At 44.5% G+C, this 15,942-nt stretch overlaps 2 protein-coding genes across 7 annotated transcripts in view; one reads left to right on the top strand and one right to left on the bottom strand.

The window, feature by feature from the left end:
* Window positions 1-11,136, bottom strand: part of raph1b (Ras association (RalGDS/AF-6) and pleckstrin homology domains 1b) — a 46,841-nt gene extending 35,705 nt beyond the window's left edge. For 2 of the 5 annotated variants that reach the window (XM_054799519.1, XM_054799505.1), the window contains exons 1-2: window positions 10,384-11,136; window positions 1,248-1,324 (exon numbers count right to left, since the gene is read on the bottom strand). The gene's annotated coding sequence lies outside the window, so the exon portion shown is untranslated. The remainder of the gene's footprint in view (window positions 1-1,247; window positions 1,325-10,383) is intronic. The other 3 variants (XM_054799535.1, XM_054799525.1, XM_054799511.1) reach the window with 3 other exon arrangements.
* A 495-nt stretch (window positions 11,137-11,631) lies between these two features.
* Window positions 11,632-14,276, top strand: si:dkey-1h24.6 (T-cell-specific surface glycoprotein CD28). Of its 2 annotated transcripts, XM_054773553.1 has the most exons (4): window positions 11,632-11,769; window positions 11,844-12,170; window positions 13,581-13,708; window positions 14,054-14,276. In XM_054773553.1, exons 1-4 carry the CDS (start codon window positions 11,688-11,690, stop codon window positions 14,117-14,119), a joined length of 603 nt encoding a protein of 200 aa, XP_054629528.1. In that variant the 5' UTR covers window positions 11,632-11,687; the 3' UTR covers window positions 14,120-14,276. The 2 variants fall into 2 exon arrangements, with proteins under 2 accessions (XP_054629528.1, XP_054629439.1); XM_054773464.1 differs by having other exon boundaries at window positions 13,581-14,276.
* The last annotated feature ends 1,666 nt before the right edge of the window (window positions 14,277-15,942 follow it).

The following is a 15,942-nucleotide window of genomic DNA, read 5'->3' as shown; positions in this document are numbered from 1 at the left end:
TCAGACTCTTGTGTACGTCTGTGGGGATGCTACACTTGCCTCCGTCTACCGCCATAATACACATTTGTGGCTTGCCGTGATGCGCATGCATTCATTACAGTAACAATTTCATGGTAATAATTAGGCGTGTCACGCGACGGCGGCGTTACAGAGATGGCACTCATTCCCGCTGGCCTGCTCGGTGAATTCTTCACCTTTGTTGATGGCCTGTATTTAATTACCGAATAAATGCATGACGCAAGAAACACATGTGCACCCTTACTGGCTAAATATACAGTATCAGCAATGCCGCTAAATTGTCAATACGGATGTCTTCTATGTATGATGTGTGTTATGAAACGTAACCGGTGATCGTGGGTGCTTGGAGGCTGTCGCTGAACCAAATGTAATGAGCATCGATAGAACCGCTCGGTGATTAAGGGTGCAGACATGTTCGAAAATCTTTGTGGGTTGATCTGACAAATCTTTCAGTAAAGTTGATCAAATGTAGAATTACTACAGCGCTTGGACATCAACAAGTAGCAAGCAGCTGTTCAACTCCGATGGAAAAAAAGCAGCCCCACGTCACTCGCTGACGCTGGGAACACCGGGGTAGGTTGGATTGCAAGGTTCCTTGCACACTGCCACTTCCATATTAATGCATTATCATTCATAGTAGCCATGCCGTAGTTCACAGTCCAATTGGCTTCTGGCTGCCCTGTTCTCACGATACAGCTTTTCTCCAAACGACAAATATCGTCACACGAGATCTCGTCACCCCTGCTAATAATGAAATAAATTAGTTAATTTTTAACAGCCAGCCCTTGTGAATAGTCATTTGTTGACTTTTCACAACTGTGTCTATGCAGCTGAAAACAAACATAAGGAAATGGTCATGAATAAGGTGCAAACACTGCATCCTGGGGCTTCACATTCATTCTGCATTTGCAATCAGGACGGGATACAGCCCACTAGGAGCGTCTCCTTGTGTCCAAGTCTGTCACGGTTCCCCCTCACATGGTTTTACTTAAACTGGGAATTATCTCCCGAGGCTTGGCTCCTCTTTCATTTGGCTTTTCATTTACAAGACCCTCAGAGTGCCAGCGAGTTTGTGCAAACGACAAGCATACAAGTCCATGCTGCAGTAAGCAACAATAAATACATAAACTGTACTGGCAACTTTTGACCACAGCAACTTGTGCATTTGTTTAGAATTTATTGCCTCAAGAAAGCAGCCATTAGTCACTCCAGTGTACAGGAACTCTTACCTCTGAAGTGGATTGGCCCTCTTCCTACTGAGGTTAAAGTTCAGTCAAAACCACCACTCCACTCTGCCTTTTATCCGCTGAAAAAGAAAAGAAAGGGCAAGCACATGAGGCCGTCGGTCAGGCTAATTCTGAAAACTTGGGGATTGACTGCAGCAGAGGAACAGAGCAAGCCGGCAGCTGGAGGAGAGCATACTCGAGTCTCTGTAACAAAAACACAGCGGATTAACTGCGGAGGAAGCACGACTGAAAGACTGACACATACCATTTGAAAGGGAGCAAGAAGTTCTCAACCTAATCAGGAGCAGCTCTGCTCGTTAGAAACTTTCACTTGGGCGGGAGGGCTTCTTCAGTTCGCTACAAAGCCTCTCACAAACACAGACGCTGGTATTGTTAAAAACATTCATTTCTGTACATTACGGCTTTAACAGAGTTGTGTTACTGGAAACTGAAAAAGGGGAATGCAGGCAGCTGACAACTATCAGGAAGCTGTTCCCGCCGCCCTCAGCTGTCCCTTCATTTTTCTTTGCACCAACTGTTATTCACGCCACAGCATGCGCCTGGTCTCCTTGCACAAGAAAAACAGCGGCTGCATGTTCCCGCAGAAAACACACACCAGCCAGAGAGTTCATGCGCATGTTTGTGTGCGTGCACGTCATCCACACGCTTGGCACATGCACCTCCTTCCAACTGCCCGGTGCAAACTGTTCACAGAGTGTAATATCAGTCAGTCTGCGCGGGCCCGGCGAGCAGGTGTGGCACTGACACATGGACCCGTGCAGCTGCAGGGGAACACAGTTGCTGCAGTCACAACAACAGCGGGGTTGGCGGGCAGCTGCTCACTGGCAGAAAACAAAGACCGTGACAGGGAAGCTAAGCAAATACATTTTCAGGAGTCAAAATTGAGTGTTTATGTATGTTTTGCTATACAAAAGCATCTGTGTTTCAGGGACATAAGGAGCTGGACCCAACAGCCCTGGAAACAAGATCCCCCCTTGTGAGGCTACTCCAAATACTATAAATAAGAACAACATACAACAACATACGGCTCGCCTGAAAAGTGCCTGGCATTCAGCTGTTGGCGCCCCACTTTAACAACACAACAAAGGGAAACACTGTGTAGTGGGCACAGGTGTGTCCTTGTCCACCCACGCTTCCCATCCCTTAGCAACACTCCTCGGGGGCAGCTCACTTCCTGCCGGGGCAGGAAATCGGAAGGAGTGCCTGCAGGGGAGATGATGATGTCACAGGAAAAGAGAAAGACGGAATTGTTGTCGGGAAGCACAGTAAATGTCGCTGCCGATGTAAATGCAGAGTGGTGTGGCAGTTCTGGAAGAAAGACTCCCTGCAGGGAGAATTGCATCAGCATAAAACGATGCTGCGGCTTCCTGAACCATGAACATTAGGTTCCAATCTGGGTCGGTGCATTAGTATTGATCAATGCATTGCTTTTAGTACGCCTGCAACCCAAATAAGTCTGCGCTCTCGCTTGGCAAACTGCCCGACATAAAAAAAATAAAATAAATCAACACACACCATATGTTAAGTGCACAATGCCTGTGACCATAATTTACACAAACATATTTCTACTAATACAGCACAAAGTGCTTGTAGGTCACATGACAATCGGGTATGTACAGTCATGATCCCCATGTCGCACTCACAACTGGCATGAATGCTAAAGGAGGTCATGTCTGGTTGCGATTACAAGGAGTTTATCTCCTCTCCTCAGCGGGATTCTCCACGCTCCGTGCAGAGAGCGCCAGGCCTGGGAGAGAACACATGGTGGGAATTACGGAATAATGCTGTGTCAGGAATGTTCCCACGGTGGCCCCGTGGGGTCTGATGGCGCATCCCATTGGCTGCCTAGTTGCCAGTGAGGTTTATGGGTAATGTAACGCACACATACATACAAAGTTACATGATATAATGTCTCTCGTGTTGACGCACAGTTTGACTTGCTGGACCGTTTGATGAATCGCATTCTGTTTTGAAAAGATAAGGAAGCGATGGGGGGGGAGGGGGCAAGCTGGACTACCATAAACAAGCCAGTTGAAGTCGGTCACCGTGCCAAGCAGCTCCTGGTTCATTTGCTTGTGTGATCCAGGAACCACTGGAGAGAAGATCAGCATATCGGAGTAAAGAGATTAGCTAACTACTTTTAAGATACTCAGTTGTCAGAGGCTCGCTGCCAGAGTATTAGTCAACGATACACACAGACACAGATATTTCATCGGATTACGCCCACAAATTTGAGCGACTGTCGAGGGATTTTTTTAACCCAACTGTGTCAATGCAGCTGCTTCTTCTTTGGATTGTAGGTCAGTGCTATTACCGCAGTGTCCTACATGAACCCTGACGCAAAAGAACAGCAGGCCTGCATGCCACCATGTAGTCAATTCTGTGAAAGTGACTTCCGTAAACTGGCAAGCAGAGTGACCTCAGCATCCTCATTCCATTTGCATTTTTCACCTCTGAGCCTCCAGATGCTGTGAGGGCAGGCTGCCATACGCACGTTCTGGTTTCCCTGCAAACCTGACACCCGCCTGCATGGCGACGCTCTCGCAAACATGCTGGTTGCAGTCTGAGGAACTTAGAGGGGAAAAGGCTGCTGTGCATATTTAATAGCAAAACAAGCCACAGTTTTAAGGATTTTAGGTCATGAACCTAAATGCAGCAAAGACTGGAATCTATTTTCTCTGCATAGGCAATTTGCTATGAAACCACTGAAAGCACGGCCCATGCACTGCATTTTGAATGTCCAACGTGAAACTAACTTCACCACGGTGCACTGCATGGTGGTGTTGCGCTTTCTTTTTCTTGCGAGTGGCAGGAGTCGAGTGTGGCCCAGAGTTACGAACATGATACGGCAACCGGTTCGGCCCGATCTCGTGGCGGAAGCCAAAATTATCCCATCTTCAAAATACAGTGGTTTGGATGGGGACATGCCTATCTTCGACTACACTGCCAGTAACTTCCAACATTATGCAACTTCTACCAGCTGCCCGTAAATTTGACCCACATCCAGACATAAGCGCCAGACAACGGCAAACCTCGACACTACAGCATCATCCACAGCAGTTCAGAATCAGTATTTATCTAATAACATGAAAAAAACATGAATAATGTAAATGGCATAGATACAAAACAAAGACGCTGATTATTTATCGACAAAATCCATCCTCCGTTCCAGATTGCAACAGACTATTTGTCAAACACTTATGCTTGGATCACGCAAAGGACAGCAAAATGCTCATGTTATTGTTAGGAGAATCTGAAATCTGATGAGTTAAAAGGAACAGGCACATTGCAAATACAGTTTAAGTGACATTGGCCAGCACTACTGATATTGAAGGCCCTGGGAAAATGACATTGACATGGCAACACCTAGAAGCTGAAATCTGAAGAGACAAAGGCCTCAAAGTACATTAACACAATTTCATGGAACAAATACTAGCAATGTAAGTTGTAAATGGAGGTCGGTGCTTTTGATAGTGTGTAGGCCAGCAGAGAAGACCTTGCTGGCCCTGACGTCCCACTGAGCTTAGAGGGAATGCATCCCCAGAGGTAAATGATGAGCATGGAGCATAAAAAGGTGGTAGGAATTTTGCAGAACAACTTTGTTGAACACACCAAAAGGCAAAAATGAGAGGATGGCAACACGACCACAAAAGACGGGAAGCTGCTTTTACTCTGCACGGTGACTCCGCAGCCATGTCCATTTAATTAAGGCGATTGATTGAGGAAGAAATAAACCCTCCTCGCATATCTACTCCTGATGTGATACATCACCCACAGTCTGTTTGCACATTGCCTTTCTCCTCTCTGAAGTGCCCCGACAAGCTTCCAGCACTATATATTCTTTCCACGTCACAGAGACATTAGCCAGTAACTCTCCAGGCTGTCCGCACACTCAATGGCCGCCCCATCCATCAACTCAGTTGTTGTGCAAGGACATGCTTTGGATTTCATATATGACCATGTGGGGCAAAAGGGGAAAAAAACACCACCATCAATCAACTCCTTCTTCCCGCCTTGGCCAATATCTGATGCAGATGATGGAATTTGCTCTAAGATAACTTTCAGGCTGATTTTTCAACTTTGAAAATGACTTTACGTTCGTCATGGGAACCCCTCAACTGTGTGACAGTACAACAACCACAGCGGCGCTTCCTGTCACACGGATCATTGGGCTGAGTGACTGACTGACCTTAGATATGACGGTAGAGAGGAGGACGACACAAAGGGGGTTTGTCGGAAAGCAGAGTAGCCACCTGCCATTGTCAAAGTCATACAGATGAATAACTGCCTCAGCTGCTTAAACAAATCAGGTGGTGAATGATGACGCACACAAAAGGGGCAATTAATGACGTACCACAGGTATCATAGCAGGTCAAACACACAAAAAGAAAAAAATAGGTCATGGTGGGAGGGAGGCTCTCAGCTTACTGACTGTACTGTTGAGAAAAACAAAAAGTGGGTATTTAAACATTTTACCATGCACATGACAATAAAACTCTCTTGAATCTCTTGAATCTTGAATCTCTTTAAAAACAACAAAATAACTTGTGGCTAGGGATGTCCCGGTCCACATTTTTTGGCTTCCGATCTGATCCGATTTATTTATTTATTTATTATTATTTTTTATTTATTATATAGTCCTGCCGATCTCTTTTTTTTTTTTTAAATATCTCTTCAAAGCATTAAAAATAATGCAACCAAAGTATTGCTGAATTTACTTTTTTGTTCCACAGCATGACCAACAATATTGTTTGGCTTTGGTAATAAACCTCAGTGAGTCCAATAAAACATCCAATTGGTAAAAAAACGGTTAGAGCAGCACTTCCTGTGCAAGGTCCCCGCACCATGACACAGCAGTCCGGGCACAGTGAGGGGGAACTACCGCAGTAGCTACGAAGCCAAATATCCAACGTGAAACTAACGTCACCACGGTACACCGCGGACCTGTCTGCAAGGTGGTGTTGCGTTTTCTTCTTCTTGCGGGTGGCGGGAGTCGAGTGGCAACCAGCTTTGAGGCGTTATACGCCAACCGGATCAGCCCGATCTCGTGGCGGAAGCCGATATGATCCGATCTTCAAAATACAGCACGTCGGAAGCCGATCCTGATCCTGAAAATCGGATCGGGGGTGGCATGGCTCAGGTGGTAGAGTGGTCGTCTCCTCCGTTCCATCCTCCGTCCTCCCATGATCGTGTAGAAGTGTCCTTTGGCAAGATACTGAACCCCCAGTTGCTCCTGATGCTGCATCATCAGCAGGTAAATGTGTTTTGAGTGCCTTGGAGGAGGAAAAGCGCTATACAAGTGAAAGATTTACCATATGGGGACATCCCCATATCTGGAAACCACATTTTCGATCACGTAGATGTATTTTGGAAGATTTTTCAACTTCCCTAACTTTTCAGTGTTTGCATGTAGACAAGATAAGCGTTGTGAGAGCTGGTTTTGGGTCAATTCTAGCAGCGTCTTTGTGTAGTGTGCAGCCTTTCGCCTGAGTGCTTCTGCTATCACGACAGTGAATGAGCGGAGACAAGGCTGCCCTCCTTGTGTCCGCTCTCATCACCGGTGTGGCTTTGGACAGGGGATGCTTGACCAAGACGGACCAAATACAACTTTCACTTGACATTTGCACACTGTCTACTAAGGCTGCACAACAACAACAAAAAAATCGCAATCTTGATTCGCACTAAAATGCAATCTCATGTCTGAAACTGAAGCATGTGCTGATAGGCCATGTATGAAAAGGCCAACAGGAAGAGCAACACAGATTCTGAAGCAGGGGAGTTATTAAGGCTGCAGCTATTTGTCTTTGTTTCCAAGTCCCACAGGCAGCTGCTGCCAAAGGTCAGCAAAATGTTACAAGAACAAGGGCCTATACAAGCTGGTGACCATGTGCGTGTGTCCAGAGGGGACACACCCAAGCAACGCATACAAGTGGTGCTTCTCCTTAGCAGACGTGCACCACAAGGAGGTGAGCCTCGCTGCAGCTTATGATGATGCTGCTCTCCATCCCAAGTTTCCTTCTCTCTGTGGCGCAATATCAAGTTACACTTTCGCCTCCAGCGCTCCATCAGGGTCCGGCGTTTGAAGTGGCATCTCTTTCAGTCCTTTACCCACCTACACCTCCAGCTGTAACACAACCTGAGGAAATAAATACTGACTGCCACGGACTTTTCAGTCCTTTTGTGGGGGGGGGGGTTATGCCCAGGGACAAGTGGGTGGGTGCTTGCTTGGACGGGTAGGAGAAGGACACGCACGGCCCTCGCACGACAGCTAACAGACACGCACGCACGAGATGCTAGCGAACACACAAACCAAGGATTCTCACGAGGTTATTGCTCAAGCCTGAAATGTGTTTGACAGCTGTTATTTTCATTTGATCAACAACGACCCACAAAAACCAGGCAAACAAAGGACGCGGCAGAGACATAAAATGCAGAAAAGCTGCTTTTCTTCCTCTGTCAGCAATGGAATGGTGAATGAGAAAAACATTTGGAGATGGCGATGGCAACCTTCTCCACTCAACAGCATGGAGAAGAAGAAGAAGAAAATAAGAGTGACGTTAAAGCATTCCTCACATGTGCTTTTAAACAGGAGCAGTAAAATGACTGACTCCCCGCTAACATGTTTTACCTCTGCGGCTGGAAATTTAATCCAGGACTGCGCTTTTTATGGCTGAGCTGTATAGCTTACAGCTCAAACCTTGCGCCCTGGGGGCGTCCTAGTGTGCTGAGAAAATGTTTTGCATGGTCCCGTTACGTCTAGCGTACGTACAGCTACTTTTTAAGAAATCCACGTGAATAGCAGACAGTCGTGAGTGAGCAATCATCTTTTTCTGCCGTGGTGGGGTTCTTATATTGTTTGCTTGACAAAAATGTCATCCTGAGCCAGTTGCAATGGGTCCCTTTAACTCAGGGCTGTCCAAACGTTTTCCAGCGAGGGCCACATAGTGAAAAGTGAAAGGATGCAAGGGCCATTTTGATATTTAGTAAACCAACACAGAGATATGCCAAGAAGCTATATGTAGCTCAAGAAAAAACTGCATTTCACTTTTGTAATATAGGTGAAATGCTACTAGAAATGACGTTTTTTCCATAGTACTACAAATTTATTCTTGTAAAATTGCGACTTTTGTTCTTCATTCGATTATGACTTTTTTTCCCCTCAATATTTTGATTTTATTCCCGTAAAATGACATTTTTTTTCCATTTGTGCTGGGGTTGTTTTTTTCCCCATTTCAGCTTTCCTCTTGTTTATATCTTTTAAAACAATACTGTATTTGTCTTGATTTCAACATTGTTACTAAAATGATCATTTTCCTCATTTTACAAGTTTATTCTCATAAAATTGCAACTTTTTTCCTCATTAGAAAACTTTTTTTTTCCTCTTAATATTTTGACTTTACTCTGGCCAAATTTCTGCTGTTAATTTTTTTGTACAATGTTCCTAATATTTTGACTTTATTCCTATGTTCTAAATTTTCCCCCAACCTAAGTTTCCAAAAATTACAACTTTATTCATTATTTTCGTCTTTAAAAAAACAACACTTTTTTCTTTAACAATTCAATGTCATGCTACTAAAATGACATTTTTCCTCATACTATTACTTTATTCTTGTGAAATTATGGCTTTTTTCCCATGTTAGATTACAGCTTTTAATATTTTGACTTTTGATGGATTTTCTCATTTTTGCTGCTGGTGTTGTTTTTTGTTTTTTGTAAAGTATTAAGTCACATTTTTAGACTGTGCTGCGGGCTGAGAAAATCACAGCCGCGGGCCGCAAATGGACCCTGGGACGCACTTTGGACACTCCTGCTTTAACTTTGGTTCGCTGACAAAAACACAAGCGTGAACGCAAAAGTGGATAACAAAAATCTTCTTTAAATTTTTGGTCCAGACCGGAGTACTGGATTTACATACTCCATCCAACCGAGGCGTGACTTTATGGAATGTTGTACCAACCTGCAGACACCTTTACAAGGATCTTCTATTCTATGTATATTTTCAAACTGTTAGTCATTAGTGAAATGGAAATTCCATGGTTGTAATTGATACATTACTGAGGTATTTTGATGATAATCTGGTCACCATATGAGCTGCACAGAGGAAAAGCACCTTTGATTATTTTCTCAGTAGGACTGACACACAAGTTTGCAGGATGAAAAGGTTGGGAGTCAGTCAGTCAACCAGTCAGACCTTGGCATGGCATGCAAATGAACTTTGAACCCCCCACGGTCACTGAAGGGGTCATTCCAAGCCATCTTCAAACCTTCTCCCCCCCCCCCCCCCCCCCCCCCCCCCCCCACAGTTTGACTCGCAAACGACAAACACCTTCGAAGATCGTTAGCTCTGAATGGATGCTAACTATCGTGGAGCTACCCAATCCCTGCCGGAGACGTCACCAAACAAAGGGAATTAAACCGGCGTTCGTTAGTTGTACGCCCTGAAAAGTGTCGTTTACGACGACATGTCGCATATACATTAGGTCTTATTTTGCTCATTTAAAGTCATTAGATGAGATTTTTCATTCGGCCACTCGCCCAACAACACCATCGGCCATTAGCAAGAGCCGATGGCCTCCTCTCGTTCATCCAGGGTGGAGACGACTGTGCTCACCGGGCGACGACCAGGCTGCTAAACATCCCTATTCGGCTACGACAAGTACATGAAACACTTTAGACTTGACGAATGTACACGTATTTGTGTCATTTGTCACTCCCCAAAAGCCAACGCTGCCTTTTCCCAGTTGGCCCAAACACCGCACACACCCCTTCTCCCCCAAGAAGGGGTCGTTCAATGGCCGCATTGGGGGCTAACATAGCCCATTCAAACATCAATTTATTGCCACCAAAACATTCACATTCGCTACCTTTGGAAGCAGAAACGCCATTTTAAAAAGAAATGCAGCAATATGTGCTCCTTTCCTTGAATACGCGGACTGTCAGCGGCGTAACGATGGATACACGGATGGTTTTCGCAATTTGTCTCTCCTAAAAAAATGATACATGGATGATTTTCGCAATTTGTCTCTCCTAAAAAAATGACCGTCCTGGATGTCACAAAGTAAAGTTAAAAAAAATGGGTATTCAAACACACATAGAGTGACGGAAAAAAGCAACTTACACTGAAATGGGATTGACAAAGAGGGTCCTCTGCTCCTGCTGTGTCCTCCGGTGGGGGGAAATATCAGCGGCGATGGAAGCGATGCGTCACACTTCTTCGCTTTTGTGCGGTCAACTGTCGGTTTTGTTCAGTAACTCCTTTAAAGTGTCCGTCGTCTTCATGGTTTCACGCTCAGCCTCTTCTACGCGTATTCCACACCGCCACCCATTCTTCTCACTTGCCGTGGAGAAGACACGCTGCGCGTCCCCGTCGTTTCCTGTCCAACCCAGAACCCACGCTGCATTCAGGGCCTGGAGGATAATCGGACATTTAAGAGGAGGAGTGGGCCACACTGCACATTCTGGCGTCGATCCGTTACCAAGCATATACAGGAAAAGTATTACCGATGCTTATGGCTTCAGAATATAACACAATGTAGTATTATCAGCAAAATAATAAAATTTTACTACATACAATAGTTTGAGCAAAATACAGTAAATCGTGTAAACATAACTCAACAAAAGCGAAAACTACTATTGGCTCCGATTTTAATCGATAATGATGCGACCTTGTATCGATACTATTATCATTTGGCTGCTGCTCATCCTTCCTTTCGGGTCAAATGTGTCCTTTCCTGCCGATCCGTCTGAAAGCAAACCCACAAAACACAAAAACGTGACGTTTCTTCAGTCGATTCATACGTGGGGTTTATTCCGAGCCGAAATGTAGGACTTTATTGTGAGGCCGTGAAGGCAGCAGCATCTCCGATCAATTCAATTAAAGCTAGAAGATCCACACCAAACCTCCTGCTGATGTTCATTTAAAGCCCCTACTTACTACAAGACTAAGGGGCACGGCCTTAGAGGTAGATTAGAAGATTACTGCTCGTTATCCACACGAACACATGCCACCGCTAACCCCTTGTCTCCCCCTCACCTGTTTTAATTAGAATACATTTTCTGCCGCTTTATGACCTGTAATGTGATTCAGATGCATAAAATATGATCTTTGAAAAGGTTTTAAACATGATCTTAAGAGTGTCAGTGACAAACGTCAACAGGTTGATGAAAAAAAACAATTCAGTGCTGCCATCTAGTGGCTCAGACATGCACAACTAGTTGGTAGCTTCTCTGCCCTGCACGATCGTGTGGCTGTGACGTAGTTCAAAGGTCACACACTAGTTCAAAGGGAGAGAGTGGAAACTTCAGAAAAGGAGGCGCTTACAGTCACAGGATGTCTTGCTTAAGAGAAACTGTCAGCACTTCCGCCCGACAGAATAAATCTACGACTCCGTGTTAGCTGAGGGAACTGTATCAGAGTTTAAGATGAGTGTCTGGGTGTTTGTGATCTTCCTAGGGTGCAGGTTCTCTCTAACCACCCCGATGCAGAGTAACTGTCCCTGCAAATGTAAGTACTGGATTTTACTGCATTCCAACCGTTTTGTACTTGATCGCGGGAAATAAGTCATTTCCACTTTTTAGGTGAGCTAAAAGCTGTCTGCCCACACGCCCCAGCCACCCTGACGGTCCCATGTCCAGAGATGGCTGGCGAGGATGTGATCTTCTCGCTTCTCAAGGACGAGCAAGTGATTTACTACCGTAAGTGCAACTCAACCGGAGACACACTGGACTGTGAGTCAAACCCCAGCGCCGGCGTGGTGCTGCGGGAGGCCAATGAATCAGTCAGCTTCATCCTCTCTGGAGAGACAGCCAGAAACGGTGGACTCTACAGATGTGAGGGCATGGTCACCTTCCCGCCTCCCTTCAGGAAGGGTACGAGTGCAGTGAGAATATTGGTGCATGTGGAGGGTAAGCAGAAGAACATCAGGAAAACACATACAGTGGTGTGAAAAAGTGTTTGCCCCCTTCTTGATTTCTTATTGTTTTCATGTTTGTTACACTTAAATGTTTCAGGTCATCAAACAAATGCAAAAATCAGTCAATGACGACACAACTCAACACAAAATGCAGTTTTTAAATTAAACTTTTTATTATTAAGGGAGAGAAAAAAAATCCAAACCTACATGGGCCTGTGTGCAAAAGTGATTGCCCCCCATTAAAACATAACTTAACTGCTATTAATTGAGATCTATCAGTCTGGAAAAGGTTATAAAGCCATTTCTAAAGCTTTGGGACTCCAGCAAAACACAGTGAGAGCCATTATCCACAAATGGCGCTAACATGGAACAGTGGTGAACATTCCCAGGAGTGGCCGGCCAACCAAAATGGCCCCAAGAGCGCAGCGACGACTCATCCAAAAGCCCCACAATAACATCCAAAGAACTGCAGGCCTCACTTGCCTCAGTTAAGGTCAGTGTTCATGACTCCACCATAAGGAAGACACTGTGCAAAAACGGCCTGCATGGCAGAGTTCCAAGACCAAAACCACTGCTGAACAAAAACAACATTAAGGCCAGAAAACATCTTGATGATCCCCAAGACCTTTGGGAAAATACTCTGTGGTCTGACGAGACAAAAGTTAAACTTTTTGGAAGGTGTGTGTCCCATTACATCTGGCGTAAAAGTAACGCCGCATTTCAGAAAAAAGGACATCATAGCAACAGTAAAATATGGTGGTGGTAGTGTGATGGTCTGGGGCTATTTTGCTGCTTCAGGAAGACTTGCTGTGATAAATGGAAGCATGAATTGTGCTGAAGGAGAATGTCCGGCCATCTGTTGGTGACCTCAAGCTGAAAGCAACTTGGGTTCTGCAGCAGGACAATGATCCAAAACACACCAGCAAGTCCACCTCTGAATGGATGAAGACTTTGGAGTGGTCTAGTCCAAGTCCTGACCTGAATCCTATTGAGATGCTGTGGCATGACCTTAAAAAGGAAAAGCCTCCAATGTGGCTGAATGACAACAATTCTGCTAAATTCCTCCACAGCGCTGGAAGAGACTCATTGCAAGTTATCACAAACGCTTGATTGCAGTTGTTGCTGCTAAGGGGGGCCAACCACTTATTAGCTTTAGGGGGCAATCACTTTTTCACACAGGGACATGAAGCTTTGGATTTTTTTCTCCCTTAATAAAAAGTTTCATTTAAAAACTGCATTTTGTGTTCAGTTGTGTTGTCATTGACTAATATTTACATTTGTTTGATGATCTGAAACATTTAAGTGTGACAAACGTGCAAAAAAATAAGAAATCAGGAAGGGGGCAAACACGGTTTCACACTAGTGTATAATACAGTAAAGATATTCACCAATGTTCTCTTAGGTCACCAGTGCCAGGACAGCGGTGTTAAAACACATCTGAGCAATGAACTCCTCTGGATTTTGATCGCTGTGCTCGGGATTCTTTGTGTCTACAGCATCACCATCACCATCATTGCTGGCATCAAAAGGGTAAGAGGAAGAATAAAATGTGTTACTATTCCCCGTTTCATTCCCTATCACTGTCACCTGCACACAAATCACTGTCCACCGAATGAGAGTCAAAAGCGCTGAGCATTGAGCTAAAAGCCTCAGCTGTCGACTCGATGTCCAGCGTGACCTTTAAGGCGCGAGGGAGTGAGGCTTACCAATGCACTTTTGCGCAGCTGGCATCCGTTACCAAGGGGGTGCATTCTACGCAAATGCGCAAAGGATGCGGTTCATAGAGCACCAAGGCAGATGATGATTGACACATTTCATTATTACTCTTGTGTGCTATCACCCGTGCATTCAACAATGTCTGTGACATATTTGCAGGCCAGCGCCTGGCAGGTAAATTTCCAGAATGACTACATTAACACAGTCGGCAGCAGAGAGCCTTAAGGAACCCCAGACCTCAGACCTTCTGAGACATTTCCTTTAGTCAAACACTCTATAAGTACAACTTCATGCTATGATTGTGTGCTATGAGGGTTTGTTTCTTTGGAGCAATTTGTTGTATTGCAGAAACCGCAGCTGAGATTGTGGAAAATAAAAATAAACTGACTACCTTTGTCTAACACTCTGTGGCCGAAACAGGAGGTTTAAATGTACGGCAGCAACCACACTTGGAGTGGTGGGGGGTGGCGGTGGTCTTCAAATATTCAAGATTCAAGATTCAAGAGAGTTTTATTGTCATGTGCATAGTACAACAGCAGTTATACCATGCAATGAAATATTGTAACCACAAGTTCACACACCTTCGCTCACACATTTCTATTGACTGCAGTGCGTGTAGAAGCTGTTCGCATTTGAGACTGTACACTCAAGATCAGAATGAAACAATAACAACCTGCACCGTTTCCTGTTTCTACCTCAAGTTTCCCCTTCCTTAGGCTTCTTGCAGATGTGGCTGCGTCACAAAACAGCTACTGTGTTGGTTTTGCCGACGAGAAAAACTAAAATCATCTTTATTCACCAAGTATGCTCACCACACAAAGAATATGTTGCTGGTAGTTGGTGTCGCTGTAGTACACTATGCGTAAACGGTTTACACAGTGTACCGTTTGGGTTTGACATAAAAAAAAAAGAATATGACTGCAACATTTCAGCTTTTATTTCCAGGTATTTACATCTAGATCGGATGCACAACTTTGAAGATGGCATTTTTGGTTTACAAAAGTACTGGAACATGAGACTGACAGGTGTGTTTTGCTGCCCAGGAGGGTCCTATTGCACTGTTTGTTCAGTCAATAAATAGTACCCTATGTCTACGCTCAGTTTCAGATTGGGTGGTATAGGTTTTGCCTGTGTGGGCTGCATTTAGAGGTGAAAACAACATGAAAACCAGTTAGCTGTCAATGGGTGCAAAACAAGCAATTATTTGCACTGGTGTACTAAGTAACAGACGTGGAACTGGTAGACCAAGGGAAACAGAAGATCTACCTCCAACTATAAATATAGAAAGTATATATACTGCTCAAAGAAAATTAGAGGAACACTTGGAAAACATATCAGATCTAAACTAACGGGCACCCCTGCCCTAAAACAACTGTTGGTGAGGGCATGCGTGAAGGTGACACTATCTATTATTCATAGAAGAATTCATCAACAAAAGTACAACAATGGCTACACCAGCAGATGCAAACCACTCATGAGCAAAAAGTACAGACGTGAGCCTCAAAAATTCATCAGTCCATAAAACTTTTGTGTCAGAATTTACCATAGAAAAAAAACATCAAGTGTTTATGGAATGGATAAAGCAGGCTACCATTAAGCTTCTGGAATGACTTTCCCAAAGCTGACATCAACCAAGCTAATAGATCCATAAAAAAAACAACCCATTTAAATGAACTCCACTAATTGTGCCAAGAAAAGTGGTCAAATATCCAGCCAGCCGGAAGCTTGTTGAGGGCTACAAAAAGCATCTGGTTGAGATGAAAGTCACGGAAAGGCCATTCAACCAAATACTGTATTAGTAGGGGCGTATTTATATCATTTTGAAATTACAGAAATGTCATTGTTTTTAAAAATAACTGCTCCAGTTATTGTAGGCCAGCTAGCTGGTGCTGAAATCCGATTGGTTAAAGAAACATTGCCTAACTGCCAATAGTGTTTAAGTGACATGGCCTGCACCACTGATTCTGAAGGCCCTGGGCAGATTGGATTGACATGGCAACACATTAAAGCTGAAATCTGACTGGACAAAAAAGTCTAACATACAGAAA

This window comes from Dunckerocampus dactyliophorus, chromosome 1 (genome assembly GCF_027744805.1).
Source record: "Dunckerocampus dactyliophorus isolate RoL2022-P2 chromosome 1, RoL_Ddac_1.1, whole genome shotgun sequence".
Taxonomy (NCBI): domain Eukaryota; kingdom Metazoa; phylum Chordata; class Actinopteri; order Syngnathiformes; family Syngnathidae; genus Dunckerocampus; species Dunckerocampus dactyliophorus.
This window is presented reverse-complemented; position numbering and strand designations above follow the sequence as displayed.

Bases quoted from the DNA above. Each gene is read 5' to 3' on its own strand.
- si:dkey-1h24.6 (XM_054773464.1), top strand. From the start codon at position 11,688: ATGAGTGTCTGGGTGTTTGTGATCTTCCTAGGGTGCAGGTTCTCTCTA. The intron at 11,770-11,843 runs GTAAGTACTGGA...TCCACTTTTTAG, and splicing joins GAGTAACTGTCCCTGCAAAT to GTGAGCTAAAAGCTGTCTGC. The intron at 12,171-13,580 runs GTAAGCAGAAGA...ATGTTCTCTTAG, and splicing joins AATATTGGTGCATGTGGAGG to GTCACCAGTGCCAGGACAGC.